The sequence below is a fragment of the Zootoca vivipara genome, chromosome 15 (genome assembly GCF_965207765.1).
Source record: "Zootoca vivipara chromosome 15, rZooViv2.hap1.1, whole genome shotgun sequence".
NCBI lineage: Eukaryota > Metazoa > Chordata > Lepidosauria > Squamata > Lacertidae > Zootoca > Zootoca vivipara.
Window position 1 is genome coordinate 8,007,129 of NC_142598.1, and position 18,316 is coordinate 8,025,444.

Below are 18,316 nucleotides of genomic sequence, written 5' to 3' on the forward strand. Positions count from 1 at the left end.
ACCTGTAACTAGCCACCAATAGGCTGAGATCCCTCCATGAATCTCTCTGTTCCTAAGAATGTCCCTTGCACATTCAATGCCATTGCACAACGGCCTGTGCTTTTACCGTGCATATTTTGGGGAGGAGTGGCCCCAGGGCTGTGCATTTTCTTGGCAACTCTTTTTGCAATTGTGCCGCGGCAGGGCTGTGTCCTCCCAGCAGATTAGCTTGGGGCGTGTAATTGGCTCAGTGGCTGAGCATAAAGCCCAGGGAGAGCACCTCCTGCTGGGACAGACTGCCAGGGGTCCAGGACTCCGGCCAGGCAGAATCTGGAGAGCGTGTGTGTCAGTTGGCAGGTAAGAGAATCCCTATGCCTCTGAGATACAGGGTGCAGGCATCACTCTGCAGGTTGGAAGAGGTCAATGGAAAGGGCAATCCTTAGGCAGGCAGTAAACCATGAGTTAATCCACTGGGTCATGAGAAGAGAGTGGAAAGAGATGCGGGTGGGGACTGATTATTAGGGGCTCATATGGTCAGACTCTGGAGCAGCAAGGGCTGCAATGTCCCAAGATTGAGCTCTCTGTCTCAGTGCTCTGCAGCCAGTCATTTGCGAGGCCAACATGACCCCAAGGCTGCCCCAGCCTGGCTCTCCTCTCTGAGCCAGGGGAGAATTTTCTATAATGACATCAGATATTGATTTTAGCGTAGTGCCTAAAATTTTAATTATAATCTTAAACTTTTCATTTTGAATTGTTAATATTTGTCCTTGTGAGCTGTGAATTGTGTTATATTATTTGTGGCTTGTACGAGTCCGCTGTTTTATTTGATTTGTTTTGTTGTGTTGTGTTTTATGATGGGCGTAAAGCCGAATAAACATCTTTGAATCGGGAGACACGGCCCTTGGACAAGATCCAAACTGCCCTGGTCATTGTTGGACTGAGATAATTTGTTCCTTCACAGGGGTGGGATAAATAAATCCCATGCCCTTTAATGTTCTTGGAATATAGCTCCCGCTTTGCTTTTCATGAATGCACTCCCCCCCCCAAGGCAGATTGTTGTACAAAGCATTTCAGAGAGTGATCCTGCTTGTTCATATAATATCCATCCCAAAACAGCAGGGGAAGGGTTGGGGAAGATCTCTGGAAGCTGCATGTTTTGATTGATTGATTTATTACGGTTCTTGACCAGCACAGAAGCTGCATGTTAATATCCTTCATAGCTGTATTTCAGCTGCCTCTGCACTTTTTGTGTACTGGGCTCCCAATTTTTGTCTATTGGAAGAGGTACTTATTCCTGCCACCTGTTGATGGAGAAGGAATCGAATTCCCTGCTACCAGAAGCACTCACCTCTATAAAAAGCAGGAGGGCTTTTTTCCCCCTCCAGCCAGGATTTTCAGATTCGTGTCCGAGCAGGTTTATTTCATCCTGGCATTTTCACTGGGAAACCTTTGCATTTTACCCCTGAATCAGAGCAAATGGCAATCCTTGGGGGACCCGGCTGCCATTTGCTCAAATTCAGTGGTCGGACGTGGGTTTCCCCGCTTGGACATGGATCTGGAAATCCTGGACTTGTGCCTAAAAACATGGCATGTGAGGGAAGGAGCATAGAAGACTGCAGGAAATCTTTGGCCCTACACTCCTGCCCACCCAGTTTGCCTTAATTGGGCAGCACCCTAGTCGCCTTCTCCACTGGCTCAGGGGTTAGCACAGGGGTCAGCAAACTTTTTCAGCAGGGGGTCGGTCCACTGTCCCTCAGACCTTGTGGGGGGGGGGCGGACTTTATTTTGAAAAATAATAATGAACGGATTCCTATGCCACCCAAATAATGCATTTTAAATAAAAGGACACATTCTACTCATGTAAAAACATGCTGATTCCCGGACCGGCTGCGGGCCGGATTGAGAAGGCGATTGAGCCAGATCTGGCCCCCGGGCCTTAGGTAGCCTACCCATGGGTTAGCTCAGCAGGGGAGGAGGAGGAGGAGGAGGAGGAGGAGGAGGAGGAGGAGGAGGAGGAGGAGGAGGAGGAGGAGGAGGAAGAGGTAAGGAAGCTGCACAGAAACCCAACTCCAGTGCCCCTTGGCACCCTTTGACTCCATTGCCAGGAGGGGGAGCCATCACCTCATTGTTCCTTGAGATCAGGCCATGGGTGTAGTGGGAAACGGCACAAAAGAGATGAATGCTTTTGTTCAAGGTTTCTGTTTTGTTTTGTTTTTTACACAAAAAAGAGCCACACACTGCCCTGGATGAGCACCGAAACTCTCCCACTGCCTCCCCCAGCTGCTGGGTTGTGCCTCAGAGACCAGGAGAACTCCGGGGTGGATGTATTCGGGGACATGGTGGAAAGTGGGACTATGGCTGGGAATGTTCCCATAGCCACCCCACCCGACGACTCCTTGGCCCCCTCGCTCGATGTTGCTGCTGGTTCCCTTGCCAAGGACAATGCGCTGCAGGAACCGTCCACCTCAGGACAGGAGGGCAAACATGTTGAGAGGGGGCCGCCATCTCCAGTCAAGCCTCCAGAGGGGACTGAAATGGCAGAGGCCTCAAAGTCACCAGGCCAAGGGCAGGATGACGGCTATTCCGCTAAACAGGACAAGACCGCAAGTCCCTCCCCGCAACTGAATTCTGAGGATGCCGCAAGCCTGTTGGCCCAAGGGGGACAGGGCAGCCAATCTGTGTGTTGTGACAAGATGCCGGGTGCCCCGTGTCCTACTGGGACCTTGGAACGGCTGGCGCAAGAGGAGGAGGCCAGTCTGAATCACTGCCTTGAGAAGAATGGAGCTGGGCCCACTGACTCCTTGAAACAGTTGGGACATGGCCAAGAAGAAAAAGGAACTCCTCTTCTTTATTGTGTGGAGACCTCAGGTGTTTCTTCGGAGCAACAGAAATTCGCCAGCACCTCAAATCAACTGGACGTATGGGAGGAGAGTGGCATTGTGGGTAGTCACAGCCAGGATCCTGCTTCAGAACCTCTAGAGGAACCTGAACTTGTCTGCTGCAGGGGAGACAGCCAAGTTGATTGCGCTGCATCCTCCCAGACTCCCAGTATCTCGCTTCCGGGGACCAATTCCCCAAAGCAGTCATGGGAGGGAGACTGTTTGGTCTTTCCCAACCACCACCCCAGCTCCGCTCTCTGTGCTGAGCACCAGGAGACGTTTGACACTGCCAGCGTCGATCGAGACATAAAACCAGGCTGCTCGGAAACTGTAGAGGCTGGCAAGGAGGAAAGCACGCCCAGGGAGCTGGGTGATCAGTTCCAAGCTGCAGAGGAATATCTGGGTAACCTGAATTGGCAGTTATTTGGGGAGGGCTCGGTGGATCACTCCCAAACAACGGAGAAGCAAGATGCCCAAGACGCTGAACCAGCTGGACTTTCGCTGGCATTGGTAGACGCTCAGCCAGATGCTGGCACCTATTGCCAGCAGAGGGCAGCAGGCACAGATGGCGACACTCCCCTCCAGGCAGCGCCGAAGCAGTCTCCTGGGGCAACCGGTGACTCCTCTGGACCTGCCCACTGGGGCCTGGCTCCTGGCTGTGGCAGGCAAGAGAGGGAAGGACTGGCTGCTGAGGAATCGAGCGGAGCCGGCAACGACAGCCAAGCCCAAGGAGAGGCTGGAGCCAAGGCTGCGCTGGAATCTGAGAAGGGAGAGGAGGAGGCACCCAGCCGCGCTGGGCCTGGGGAAGCCACCTGCGTACCAGAGAGTGCAAAGGACCTAGCTGGTGCCAAAGATCCAGCCGGAGAATCACCTGGCTCGGAAAGCCCAACTGGCACAAGGAATCCAGCTGGTCCCCAAGACCAAGCTGGTACCATGGTGCTAGCTAGCACTGAAGACCCACTTGGGGCCAGGGACAGAGCGGGCTCTCAAGATTTGGCCGGCACCGCATGCCCAGTTGCTGTTTCGGAGCACGCCACTTCCAGCCTGAAACCTGGAGACCAATCGCTCCTGGGTGCCAGGGACCCTGCCAGCACCGAAGACCTGGTTAGCCCGGCAGACCCAGTCTGTGCCACACCCACACCCAGCAGGCCCTCTGGGCCTGGCGGCATGGACTGGACGGGAAATGCCACGGAGCATACGGAGGCCCTGCCCCCTGCCCCCGAGACCCCGATCGAGCGAGAGATCCGTCTCCACCAGGAACGGGAAGAGCACCTGCGGCGGCAAAGGGGCCTGGCTAGCCCCTGGGGCACCCAGGAGTATGTGGAGGTGCGCATCAGGCCCATCCTGAACCAGAACCTGGGGCCCCCCATGCTGCCCAAGGAGAAGGAGCGTCAGTGGGCCGGCGTTCAAATGCAGAGGGAGATCCAGCGGGAATGTCAACGGGAAGAGGACCTGGTTCAGCTGGGGAAGGTCAGGGGGGCCTATGACCGCGGCACCCCGCAAGAGATGCAGGAGAAGTTGATGATTTTCGAACAGCATCCCAGCCCGGAACCTCCAGCCCCCAGGAAGATGCTGTGCAGCAGCCCCAGAGGAGCGAGGGGGCTCTCCTTTGCGGAGGCCAACAGCACCGCCAACATGGTCATCGTGGACTCTGGCGCTCTGCTGCGAGCCCAACGGCCGCTGCCCGAGAGAACCCCTGCATCGGCCAACCCCTTCTTCTGCTTGCGTGCCAAAAGCCCCCAGTCTCTGCTGGAGCAGGAGGTCCAAGAAGCTCAGGAACGAGAGCGGGAGCTGCAGAGGCAAAGGCACAACCTGTATGGCTCAGCGTTGCCCTGCCAGGCAGCAGAGGCCTCAGCTCAGGATGAGGAGATCCCCAGCCAGCCAGGTAAGGGAGCAAGGTGTGATGAGCAAGTGTGGGGGGAAGAGGGAGAATGGGGAGAATGGGGGGGGGGGTCATCCGCTGGGGCTGAAGGGCCGTTGGTTCAGGACTTGGAAAAGGAAGCGCTCCTTCGCACAACACGTAATTAACGCATGGGCTTTGTTTCCCATAAGATATATTCGTAGCCATTGGATTAAAGGTAAAGGGACCCCTGACCATTAGGTCCAGTCGTGACCGACTCTGGGCTTGCGCGCTCATCTCGCATTATTGGCCGAGGGAGCCGGCGTATAGCTTCCAGGTCATGTGGCCAGCATGACAAAGCCGCTTCTGGCAAACCAGAGCAGCACACGGAAACGCCGTTTACCTTCCCGCTGTAGCGGTTCCTATTTATCTACTTGCATTTTGACCTGCTTTCGAACTGCTAGGTTGGCAGGAGCTGGGACCGAGCAACGGGAGCTCACCCCGTCGCAGGGATTTGAACCGCCGACCTTCTGATCAGCAAGCCCTAGGCTCAGTGGTTTAGCCCACAGCGCCACCTGGGTCCCTAGCCATTGGATTAGTTGGCCTTAAAATGAAACAGGCAAACACATGGAGCCTCCAGTTTCAGAGGCAGCGCACTGCAGAACACCAGTTGCAAGGTTTCAGACCACAGGGAAGGGCTGCTGCTGTAATGGCCTCCTTGCTGGACTTCCCAGAGGCATCTTACTGGTCATTGTTGGAAACAGAACGCTGGGCTAGAGGAAGCCTCTTGGTTACTTTTACATACTAAGTGGGATTCTTACATTCAGATTTGGCATTGTATTCAGAGTCAAATCTTAACGTAGAATTCCTACTTGGCTATCCTGAGTCCCTGTCAAGGGAAAAGGCAGTGTATGAATAAATATATAATGGTATTGGTACAGTAAGTACATAAAAGGGACCAAGGGAGTCCTCTTGTATTCAGTTACATATTTACTGCATATGCATCTCATTGTTCTGCCAAGGAGCCCGAGGCAGAGTTCTCCCCATTCTGTGTTATCCTTACAAGCAGCTGAGTCTGAGAGACGGCGACTGGCACAAGGATGCCAAGTGAGCTGAAAGGCTCTAACCACTGCACCATGCTGCTGGGACAAGCAGCAGGGTGGCTGCCTTTTCATGCCCGGCTTGTGGGCTTCAGAAAAGCACCTTTGCTGGCCGCTGTCAGAACCAGGCGGTTCGTCAGGCATGTCAAACTTGCGGCCCTCCAGATGTTCTGGACTACAATTCCCATCTTCCCCAACCACTAGTCCTGCTAGCTAGGGATCATGGGAGTTGTAGGCCAAAACATCTGGAGGGCCACAAGTTTGACATGCCTGGATTAGGTGGACCTTTGGTGAAGTCCACCAGAGTTCTTCTTACGATCGGTGGTTTTAGGAGTAGCTCTGTAGAAGAATGCTATGGTATGGGATCTTAAAAGACTGGCTCCTTTATTGTGTGGCATCGGTTTTCACAAGCAATGTGGGTTTTCTTTTTCCTGCCTGGTGCCAAAAGGTGAACTAAGAAGGCTGTGTGCATACAAATGCAGGGCTTGAGTAAACAACAGAAGCTGTTGCTTGAAACAGTAATATTTCTAGAGTGAAGCATATGGTCTAGAAACTTGCTGTTTGCTTTTTAAAGCTGGTGTTTTTGGTTTTCTAGTAACATGTCTTGCCACAGAACTCCCACAAAAGTCCTGTTTTGTAGGACAGAGCTTTCCAAACTATGTTGCGACACGTTAGTGTGTCGGCTGCAGTGTGCAGGTGTGTCGTTTGAACACGCCCCACGCTCCTCCCAGGGCTGGAGAGGGGTTAGTTTAAGCTCCGGTTTGCTAGTAAAACTGAATTACTGTGTCGCGAAATGATGCATGTCTAAAAAATGTGTCGCCAACACGAAAAGTTTGGAAAGCTCTGCTGTAGGGAATAAATATCACTTCCAAGGACCAGCTCCAGCATTAGGCAGAGTGAAGCAGCGGACTCAGGCAACTAATGTTGAGTATCAAGAAAAGGCAGGCAATGGTTATTTAATGTTATTGTAGTTTTACTGCTAGGGAGGAGGAGAGGCACTTGTGGTGTTTTCTGCCTCAGGTGCCAAAATAACTTGACTCCCCTCCCTGTCCTCCACCATATCACATAGACCTTGACTTGGGGGGGGGGGGGGTTCACCATTTGCAGCTCCACCTCAGGCAAAAAAATGCCTTATTCCAGCATTCTTGCTTGCAAAATCATTAAGATCATGAAAACCGCCACCCTTTCAGATCACACCTGCACTATCCTTCTGACTCACATCCTGGCTCCATAGCAGCAGGACCCAACAATCAAAGGAACGTGGCATCTAACACGACATTTAGCATTTCCATTGAATCCGGGAGCTCTTACAGCCCTGACCTCTGCCGTGATTTACAAGCTGAAGTGCTGGAACTTTCCAATCAATCCCTATCAGCTCACTGGGTAACCTTGAGTTTGTTGCTTTGTACTCCAGTTCATAAAGTGAGCAAATCAGATAGTAATAAATAAATGAATCCATTTTTTACTTTTACTTTTACTTTTATTTATTCAGTTTATATACCACCCTTTATCCAAAGATCTCAGGGCGGTGTACAACATTAGAAAAGCGTTGCAAAACACCAGTGATTAAAAACACAAGAAAAATATAGTAAAAAGCAGACTGACAGGCAGCCTAATAGTAAAATAATAATAAGACCAGTCCTCCCCTCCACATTTTAACAGGCCATAGATTTTTTAATAGCCTTAGGCTTGAGTAAAGAGGAATGGTTTTGCCTGGCATCTAAAAAACGTGTAATGATGGAGCCAGGCGAGGCTCTCTGGGGAGAGCATTCCACAATTGGGGAGCCACCTCAGAAAAGGTCCATCCATTCGCTTGTTGACACCCTCCAAACCTCTGGGGTGGGGGAGACATACAGAAGGGCCTCAGAAATACACAGAAAACAGTGTATGAATCTTTCGGTCTCATAGGACTCCCAGTTTCTCACGTCCGACTAGGCTACTCAGGCTGCTTAAGGCCTGACACAACCTGTTCTTGGATGAAGAGAAAAAGAGACTGAGCGTGTGCTCTGTTGTCATCACGGGCAGGGACGTAGGTGTCACAGAACTCCGCGCCTGGATTTTGGACCATATTTCCCACTTGCCTTTGCACACATTTCTCTCCCTAAGGGGCATCTTTCTCCAACCTGGCACCCTCCAAATGCTTTGGACTTCAACTCTCATCAAGCCCATCCATAAGGGAGTTGCAGTCCAAAACATTTGCAGGGCAATGGGGTGGGACAGGGCTGGTAGAGAAAGTGGTCCAGTGTCATTCTTCATATCTGCATGCCCAGGCCACCCAGTGTTTGAATATACCGTAAGAACCTTCCTGGAAGGGCAAGTTCTTCTGCTAAGGTAGCCTGCCTGAAGAAGCAGATTTTTCTGGCACCATTCAAGGACAAAACATTGTCAAGTACTCAATTAGAAGACATCTGAAGGCAGCCCTGTTTAGGGAAGTTTTTAATGTTTGAAATTTCATTCTGTTTTATGTTCTGTTGGGAGCCACCCAGAGTGGCTGGGGAAACCCAGCCAGGTGGGCGGGCTATAAATAAATTGTTGTTGTTGTTGTTGTTGTTGTTGTTGTTTGCTGTGACATGTTTATTGCCATGGAGGGTACACTATCTGGAGCCTCTGCACCAAGGCCCCAAATAAGTCGGACCCTTTCTGCCTTTTTGGGTTAGGAGACACTTGGCTAAAGGCTTGTGGGGTGAGCTGTAGCTGACCTACAGAAGTTATCTGAAGAAGTGTGCATGCACACGAAAGCTCAAACTTAGTTGGTCTCTAAGGTGCTACTGGAAGGATTTTTAAATTTTGTTTTAGCCATTTCCTTGCCTCCTTGTTAGCTTAGCACCTGAGCCAATGTGTTGTAATGAGGGATGTGGGTGGCGCTGTGGTGTAAACCACTGAGCCTCTTGGGCTTGCTGATCAGAAGGTTGGCGGTTCGAATCCGCACAACGGGGTGAGCTCCCATTGCTCTGTCCCAGCTCCTGCCAACCTAGCAGTTCGAAAGCACGCCAGTGCAAGTAGATAAATAGGTACCGCTCCGGCGGGAAGGTAAACGGCGTTTCCGTGTGCTCTGGTTTCCGTCACAGTGTCCCGTTGCGCCAGAAGCTGCTTAGTCATGCTGGGCACATGACCTGAAAAGCTGTCTGTGGACAAATGCCGGCTCCCTCGGCCTGAAAGAGAGATGAGTGCCGCAACCCCATAGCTGCCTTTGACTGGACTTAACCACCCAGGGGTGGTTTTAGCTTTTTACCTTAATGATCAGAGCATTAGACTATGAGTCAGTTCGTATCCCTGCTCAGCTGGGGTGACCCTAGGCCAGTCACTGTATCCTACTGTGTCATTCTATTTGCGAAAGGACTTCTGTTTGCACAGCAGAAGAGCTGCTCCCTCTCCCCTCCCTGCATCTTCTGGGTTCCCCACCCAAGATTTTCTTTGCGCAGGGCAGGGGGCTGTTGCAGAGAGAGGAGCTCCAGGAGAAAGAGAAATGGGGTGGTGTTTGTTGGTATGCACTCTGCCTTGAGCTCCTTGGGAGGAAACAGAATGATATGGATGGATTAAATAAACAAATTAGAGTCCCAGCTGCACCATGAGAACCTGGCACCCAGCAGAACCGGAATGTGTACCCAGTGGGTGGTAATAGTTTTCCTAGGCTGCTGTAGCAAACACAGGGATGGTTGAATTTTAACAGAGGCAAGACTGAAAGGGAAACCTCCCTGGCATCAGCAGGTGTGTAACCAGGGACAAGGAAATGTTACCAGAGGGACACAAAGGTTATAAAACGGAAACTGGGAGAAACTGCTTTGTGTGGCAATGTCCCTCCCTCCCCAGGAAATAAGACGCAAGACACAGTGAATTAAATTTAAGTGGGCGAAAAGGCCACAACTTTATTGGTTTCGGATGTTGAGCGGTATTGGCTTAGGCATTGGAACCTAACCGGCTATATCCGACTGTAACCCGTGTGTTACAGTCTGGGAGAAATTAACCACCAGAAAGGAGCCCAATGATGTATATCTACTGAGACACCTCCTGTGGCCACCGTTGGGGGGTGCCATAAGGCCCTGTCCTCCGCAGGCTCAGGACAAAGCTACCGCCCCCAGAACCCCTTTAACGGGATTAAATCTCCAATTTCGGGCAGAGGATGACACAATCTGCCCCCCTTCTTTATTTATGCAAATTTCCAATGCCTAACCGCCAAACCAAGTTGTGACGAATTGCTATGAGGTAGGCGAAAAAACCAGTTTGGCTAGTCCAAGTGGGAAAAGTCCTACCAGGCCCCCCAGCCAACCAAGGCGACCAACCACAGTCCATAGCAGCGTCGGCCTAACCTGCCTAGTCTAAAGGGTGGGTGGGTGGGTTATCCGTTCGTTCGCTGGATGCCAGGGCAAAGAGGCTGTGTTCCCGCCTCCGGCCTAATTTAAAAAGAGGTCAAGCCCCGCCTCCTGGCCGACCATATTGGTCGGCTGGGTATGACGGAGGCAGGAACACCCATCCCGCAAAGGGGGCTGAGCTCTCAGCCCCCATCGCGAGAATCCGGTCAGGCCATGCCCACAACACCACCTCCGTGTGATGCGGAAGTGGTTTTCCTGACAGGGATGTGGAAAGAAGGTTCTCTCTCTCTCCAGTCCCCCATCTTCAGGGCCTAAATGGAAAGCCCTTCCCTAAGACCATAGGTATGGGTGGGTCAGTCCCTGTTGAGAGAATTGCACTTTGGGAAATGCATTTGGCCAGAAGCTCTCTTATTACTGACCGTTAGCCCTGTGTCACCGTTGAGACCTGTCCTTTGTCTCCTTCTCAGAGAGACCTTCCTGCAAGAAGCTGGATGTCACCTGGCCCCCTCCGAGCCCTCCGGAGACCTCTCAGGTGAATGGCCTCCATCAGGTAACAAACACAGGGGAGGAGCACTGCCCTTATCACACGAGACACCTGTGGTAGAGAGCTGCCATCTTACAAGGAAGGAGTTGGAGTAAAAATATCCTGCGATGCACAACTCTTAAATCTCACTTGAAGCGTAAGCAGGAACTACCAAATATGCCTCAAGGTACTAGCAGGCAGATATTGGTCTGATATTAGTTCAGATCATGATTGCAAACATGCAATCCATGTTCAAATGGACGACCTTATTACAACAATGGCCACACAACTGCTGACCTGCCTGGATCCACAGTTGCTCTCCGACCTGTGAATGAAACCCAGCCATCCAACAGATAGATTTTTTTTAAAAAAAATTAAATTAAATTTCCATTTAAACATATATAATCACATTGTTATTATCCACTTTACTTCTTTGCCTCTTTAGAGCCTGTCAACTTCCTTCCCTCCTGCCTCTTGGCTTTCAAAACTAACCTTTTTTACACAGCATTTTATATATTTTCCAGTGCTAATATACCGTATTTTTCCGTGTATAAGACTAGGTCCCCCCCCCTAAAAAAATACAGTGGTACCTCTACTTATGAATAACTCTACTTACGAATGTTTCTACTTACAAATGGAGCTCCATTCGCCATCTTGGATGCGGTTTAGATACGGTAGGATTTTTTCTACTTACAAATTTTTAGATAGGGTTGCTTCTACTTACAATTTTTTTCTCCCAATGCATTCCTATGGGATTCGACTTACAATTTTTTTCGACTTACGAATGTGTGTTCAGAACGCATTAAATTCGTAAGTAGAGGTACCACTGTAATGCAAAAATTAGGAGCTGTCTTATACACAGGGCCATCTCTCCCCCCCCATTTTCTTAAATATGAGTCCCCAAAAATAGGGGGCGTCTTATACATGGGGGCGTCTTATAGACGGAAAAACTCATTACGAAATAGGTACCTCACAATTTAAATAAATATACAGTGGTACCTCGGGTTGAGTACTCAATCCGTTCCAGGGTGCCGTTCACACCCCAAAAAGTACTCAACCTGAATACTCAACCTGAGCGGCAATAGCCGAGTACACAACCTGAAAATATGCAACCCACAGCGTACTCAACCCCAGGTATGACTATAGAAAGGTAAGAAATTTCTCATTACAAGTCTTCAAATAACCCTACTAGTGTTGCTTACAATGATCTTTCAAATCTATATATATATGAATATAAAAAGGGCATGTGGGTTATTATCCACTTTTCTCCGAAACCGCTTCACCGATAGCGTTCAAATTTTGACACAACATCCCAAGCGAATGTCCGAAGGTTCTTATAAAGTTTGCTAAAACAGATGTCACACCTGTGCAACATAAAACCCGTTTTTCAGAACACACCAAACAGATAAAAGTGCATGCTGGGAAATAGAACGGAGAAGCAGCGTCTCCATTGGCTGCAGACAATCGGTGACATCACAACATTCCACAGCAACCAACTGAAAACAGGCCTTTACAGACTTTACAGGCCTATACAGACTAGGCCTTTACAGACTAGGCCGAATGGAGGTACTGACTCACCTGGATGGGGGGTGGGGAGAAGAGGGAATTGGGAGATTCACAGGGATGAGCCGGGGGGGGGAGGAGGAACAGAATAGGTCATGGTTGGGACAGGGTGGGGGCAGTCACAGGGATTAGCCACTGCAACGCGTGGCAGGGCCAGCTAGTATTGTATAAATTTACTCCAGGCCTTTTGGAACACTTGATCACACTGGTTTCAGATTTTTCTTCGCCAGTTCCGCAAAGTCCATCATTTTCATCTGCCACTCTTCTATCGTTGGTACTTCTTGTTGTTTCCATTTTTGGGCTAAAAGGGTTCTTGCCGCTGTTGTTGCATACATGGACAGTCTTTTGTCCTTTTTTTTTTAATCTCTTCACCTACTATACCCAGTAAAAAGGCTTCTGGTTTTTTAACAAAAGTGTTTTAAAACATTTTCTTTAACTCAGAAAGCCTTTACCTCTTTACAAGTCCACCACATATGGTAGAAGATACCTTCCTTTTCTTTACATTTCCAACACTCGTTATATCTTGTCCTATACATTTTAGCAAGTTTCCATCAACAGACAGAATTCTATCCCACATACATTAACACAATGCATTTCTCCTGAAAGGCCAACACAAGACCTGTGATTAACTTTAAAAGTCAACGACGACCAACAACAACAACAACAACAACAACACTTGTTTAGAAGATCCTAGTTTAGGGTCTCACCTGCTAACTGATGCTCTAAGAAAAATGACGTAAGGTACAGATGGGAGTTTCCAGAAGGAATCTCCTTTACATATAAAGAGGAAAAGTTTAGATTTAGAGACCCAGTAGAAGCTGATAAATTCTGGAGGAGATACAACAAAGAACTAGGAGAAGTTGAATCATTACCTGAGGGAGGAGTAGGAGGGCAGGAGCAAGAAATAGCAGATAATAGCACAGAAGAAGAGGAAGGGAATAAAAAGAAAAAGAAAAAGTGTAAAAAAGAAAAGACAAGACTTTAATAACTAAATTAAACATGGCTGATTTGAGGATGTCAAACTGGAATGTAGATGGACTAAATAATAAAACAAAAAGGAATAAAATTGAACATGTAATATTAAAAGAGAATCTAGATATAATTTGTTTACAAGAAACCCATGTGGCTAAAAGACACAGGAGAATATTGATGAATAAAAGGATTGGAATGGAATTTATAACCTCAGATAAAACTAAAAGATCCTACTTTAGGGTCTCACCTGCTACACTCACCATTCCTTATTGCCCTTAGCTCCTCTCTCTGTTAGGAACAGAGGACGCTCTCTTATATGAAGTCACACTGTGACTGCTCAGTAGTGCCTACAGACTAACTGGCTGTGACTCTCCAGAGTTTTAGACCAAAGCCTCACTCAGCCCTGGAGTGGAGGAGCTAAACTTTCAGTATGCAAACCATGTGCTATTATCTCTCTCTCTCTCTCTCACACACACACACACACACCACTGTGGGATACCCCTCACCCTTTTGTTTTTTGTTTTTGTCTCTTTTGCTGTTAACATTTCAACAGCAAATTCCTTCAAGGAGACACTTGTCTGCGTAGTGGGTGCTCGTCGACAAAACTATACACGTTATTTTTACATAACAGCAAGGTCTAGAATCCTATTCGTTCATTATTTGCTGCTAGTAACTTGTGGTTAGTGACTGCTGTAACCCGGACTGCAATCTTATACACACTCTTCAGGCTGCATAATACATTACCGGCTTAAAATGTATCTAGGTCGTTCTTTTTCTCAATTGGGATTGAAGCTGGTTTTGCAGAAAGCGCATCAAAATGCAACGTTTCCTAAGAAACAACAGGATAGACACAGGGCAGGTATGGATTGTGACTTACATGTGTATATGCTGCTTCTCGAGCCCTGGATGCAGAGTAAATGGAACTGGGAACAAATTCCATTGAACTAAGAGCCAAACTAGACAATACCGTATGTTAGCTATGGCTGTGTACACACTTTTCTGTTTATTCTGCATCAAGTGCACTCTTACGCTCATTTGAGAATCTGTGTACACACAACATTAGCCACAAGCTATATCTATCCTGCTGTTTGTTATGAAATACTGCATTTTGATGTGTCCCGCCCCCCCCCCACAAACCAGCTTCGATCTGAATTGAGAAAAAGAATGACCTTGCTGTGTTTTAAGTCAGTAATGTGCATAGGCGGGCGGAGCAGCGGCCCCCCTAAATCAAGTAAATAAATAAAAAACTAACTGACCAATTGCGTCACAGATAACTCTGTTCTGTCCCCCCCCCCCCATCCTGTCATTTGTTCCAATTCACCACTGGATTATGGATTTCCCTGGCAGAAAGCGAGGAGACGAAGGGAAGCGTGGATGAACCTCCAGGAACTGCAAAAGCGCAACTCCTTCCTTTTTTCAATTAGGCTTGCAGAGAAAAGCTTGGGGGGGGGCGGTTGTGCTCCATTGGCCAGGTCCCCTCGATTTGTGTTGTGCTTTAATGGCACACGCACACAAATATCCAGTGGAAACGAGTATTGGTTATCTTTCCTTTGCCTATCTCACTTTCATAAAACACACACAAGACAAGCACACACTTCAATAGGTTCATTGTAATGCATTAAAATTTTGTTTCCTTTGCTGCTGATAAATAAGGGTTGGCAAGCCCGTTGAGCATAGCAGCGCTGAGCCGGCCGTTCCTCATTTCACATGGCTGCAAAATGCTGGCAGCACAGGAGGCAGAAAAACTTTGTATCTTTTGCCTGCTTCTTGATATGGTAAAAGCCAGGCTGTTTTGTTTCTGAAACCTTAAGGCCCGAGGGGGCCTTCTGCACAGTGCCGGTGAGACCCCTTCCACACTCACAGGAGGGGAGGGGGCATGAAAATCACTTCTCAGGTGACATCCCCATCCCCAGCTCAGCACTCCACCTGCTTTGCCCGCAGAAACAGGGCCGTCGTAAGGGTAACGAGCGCCGTGGAGCAAAATCCCTCCGGTGCCCCCCCCCCCGCTTGCTAGGCTCCATTGGAAGGGCGGCTAGCAAGCCTGCTGTTGCGAGGGGGGGTGGCAGGAACAGCTCCCGCCACGTCCCCTCGCCTGGGCGGGCTTGCTACCGATAGGTGCTGTTGGAACGGCGGCTAGCAAGCCTGCTGTTGCAGGGGATGTGGTGGGAACTGCGCACCGAAAGGAGCCCTTTTGGGCGCTGCTCCTGCTGTTCCCCCCCCCCCCCGCAAGCCTGCTGTTGCGAGGGGACGTGGCGGGAACAGCGCATGGCGGAGGATACAGTCGACCGCCCCACGCAAGTGCGATGGAGGAGGGGCAGCGGCAGAGCTAGGCTGCTTCAGCAGCAGCGCCTCACTCACCGCCTCGAACATGAGCAGCACGCAGGGCTGCTGGGTGCCCCAGCCCAGCGCCCCTGATGGGGAGGTGCCTTGGCGCACCGCGCCACTAAGCCAAATGGAAAGGAAAGCCCTGTGCAGAAAGAATCTGCCAAGATTTCCAGCAGGGGAGAGAAATGGGTCCTTGGAGCAGCTTCCAGGAGCCCCATCCAGCCCAAAGGAGGTGCATTCATCCTGTCTAGGCAACCTTGCCTGCTTCTCAGATTTTTTTGGGGGGGGGAGGGAACCAATACAGCAGCTTTTACTCCAGTTTTAATAAACAGGAGGCCTGATATCATTTGGATTTCCTGCATCAGGCACTGAAATGTTTTAGACATCAGTCAGGCTGCAATCCTAAACTCAAGTAGTAGGGAGTAAACCCTACTTACTTCAAAGGAAGCATGCATAGGATTGCAGCATCCATGCTTGCAAATTCGTCCTAGCACAAACCACAACGTATTGTTCCATCTTAAAATTTAGCTAGCTAATTGTGATTTGTTAGTGCTTTTTCTTTCTTTTTTAAAAGGGACAACCACCACCACCAAATGCAGGAAGAAGTTTTAATTTTCAGCAGAAGAATGGGGTGGGTGAATTAAGAATTATTTTAGGTGCGGGGCCCTGCTCCCTACGTCCTTGAGTGTAATAATTGGGCTCCGTGGAACTGCCCAACAGCAGCGCATGGGGCAAAGCGATTTTCCTACTGAAGCAATAAGTGTTTCTTTGCAGAGAAATTGGGTATTCTGTCTTGCCTGTTCAGAAACAGTTGCACATATCCAGAGCATCAAGTCCTTTATCACTAAGCAGAGAAAGCTCTCTGCCCCAGCCTTCTGCCTGCATGTTTCCTCACTTCCCAGGGACTCTTGCTCACTTTCCCCACTTTCTCTCTCCCCTCATTTAACCCCACAGCCGGAGAGAAGCCCTCGAATCCTCCGCCGACAGAGGAGTGCCTTAATCCAGCGCTGGGAGTCGGGAGCTGTTGGCAACCAGGACAGTGAAGATTAGGGGGCTGCCTCGGCAAGAAAAGCCATTGGGTCGCCTCTCCAGTGCAAAAGACACAAGGGCTCCCCTGTGCCTCCCCCAACCATGCACAAAACATAACTCACGGTGCGCATGTTGAGTGCACCTCTGGAGCCGACCGTGTATTCTCTCCACTCCACCTTTTGATTTGTCAAAAAAAAGTCCAAAAGCATGTCTGCACAACCAGTTTGATCCACAAGGCAGAAATAGCATTTATAACCAGCTGCCTTCTTCCAAATTTTATCCTGGAACAAAGAGGAGAACGATTTAAGGGATGGGCTCCAAAGCATTACTATTCATTTTAGTTTCTTTTTTTTAATGTAGGTAACACCTGCTTGGACACTGATTTCTCAACCCAAGGGCTTTCCAAACACAGGTTTCCCCTACATTTGGTCTGCTTTGGGCAACCCCACACAGAAGTGTACGGGTGGATCCATGGAGGGGGATGCACAGGAGCAGCTACACCTAAGTGCATGTGTAGGAGCTGTCCCATGCCGGCAGCATCTTTTCCTGTTGAGGTCCGGTTGTTTATGGGGAAGGGCCATAGCACCATAGTAGCAGAGCACCTGCCTTGCAAGGAGAAAGTCCTAGGTTTAATCCCAGGCAGGGCTGGGAGAGACTCCTGCCTGAAACCCTGGGGAGGTGCTGGCAGTCTGTGTAGACAATTCTGAGCTAGATGGAACACGGGTCTGACTAGGTGAGGAAGATTCCTACATTCCTATGTTTAACTGGTTGCAGAGGGCCAATAATCTGGGCAGACTTGCGCCTCTGGGCATCTATCTCAGGCGACTTGCGACCGCTCCCCCAGGACTTCTTTCATTCTCAGATTTGACCAAGTCACATGTGGGTTTTGTCCCTGGGTATTCAAACTTGTGTACAAACAAGTATTGTAGGAACCAGCGCACGGGCAGTTGATGCTGCTGCTGCTACTACTACTGAGATGAAAGATGGCAAATTTTTACCCTGGGGTAGTATGCTTTGCCACTGACACTCCTTTTCATTCAGCAAAATAAGAATCAAACAAGAATCTTTCAATGAAAAGAGCTCCTTGATTTTGTCTACGCCAGCAAGAATTAAAAGTAAATCAAACGGGAGTGACTCCAGATTGTTGCCTTTTGTAAATGTTACGAGAACATTGACCTTCAACAAATGGAGAGGGGAAAGACCCTTAGCACCTTTGAGGGGAAGCCCTGCCTCAGTTCCCCTCACTGATAAAAGAAAAAAAAAACACCAATGGGGACAAGCTGGTTGCAAGCAGGGTAGTAAAAGCCACCGCGGGAATTTCTCAAAGAAGAGCAGGAAAATTGCTAGAAAGGTATCACAAGGAGAAAGTCTGAAAACCTATGAACAACAAAGCGCAGAGAGCCTTTGGGAAGCCGAAAATTCAGCCATGCCTTACTATCAGATACGTTTGCTTGTTACTAGCGGATAATTTATAACTGGGAGGTGGGGGTGGGGGGTGGATACTGTTAATGGCTTGTCCATATAATGAAAGGCACAGAGTGGTATTAAATAACCCTGCTGATAATTCTGACTCATCTACTGCAGTGCCATGGCAGACCTGTGCTAGGATCAAACTACATGTTACCTTAAGCCTGCTTTTTAAAAAGTGTGCCCATCAAACCCAAAACAGCATGATTCCAACTGCAGGGAGAGGGGGTTAACCCCTTCACCCCAAAGCTGTTTTACCACCACAAATGCCTCTCAGCTGCTCTTTCCCTCCCCAAGGATCTATTTCCAGTGGGGAAATAGTAGGGGGA

At 49.2% G+C, this 18,316-nt stretch overlaps 1 protein-coding gene across 2 annotated transcripts; it reads left to right on the forward strand.

The window, feature by feature from the left end:
• Positions 1-283: 283 nt before the first annotated feature.
• Positions 284-17,650, forward strand: MISP3 (MISP family member 3). Of its 2 annotated transcripts, none has more exons than XM_035097104.3 (4): positions 284-336; positions 2,208-4,743; positions 10,576-10,658; positions 16,446-17,650. In XM_035097104.3, the coding sequence occupies exons 2-4, from the start codon at positions 2,226-2,228 to the stop codon at positions 16,539-16,541; spliced, it is 2,697 nt and encodes an 898-aa protein (XP_034952995.3). In that variant the 5' UTR covers positions 284-336; positions 2,208-2,225; the 3' UTR covers positions 16,542-17,650. The 2 variants fall into 2 exon arrangements, with proteins under 2 accessions (XP_034952995.3, XP_034952996.3); XM_035097105.3 differs by having other exon boundaries at positions 10,576-10,640.
• The last annotated feature ends 666 nt before the right edge of the window (positions 17,651-18,316 follow it).

Coding starts and splice junctions, on each gene's coding strand:
- MISP3 (XM_035097104.3), top strand. CDS start 2,226: ATGAGCACCGAAACTCTCCCACTGCCTCCCCCAGCTGCTGGGTTGTGC. Junction 4,744..10,575: donor GGAGATCCCCAGCCAGCCAG/GTAAGGGAGCAA, acceptor TCTCCTTCTCAG/AGAGACCTTCCTGCAAGAAG. Junction 10,659..16,445: donor AGGTGAATGGCCTCCATCAG/GTAACAAACACA, acceptor TTAACCCCACAG/CCGGAGAGAAGCCCTCGAAT.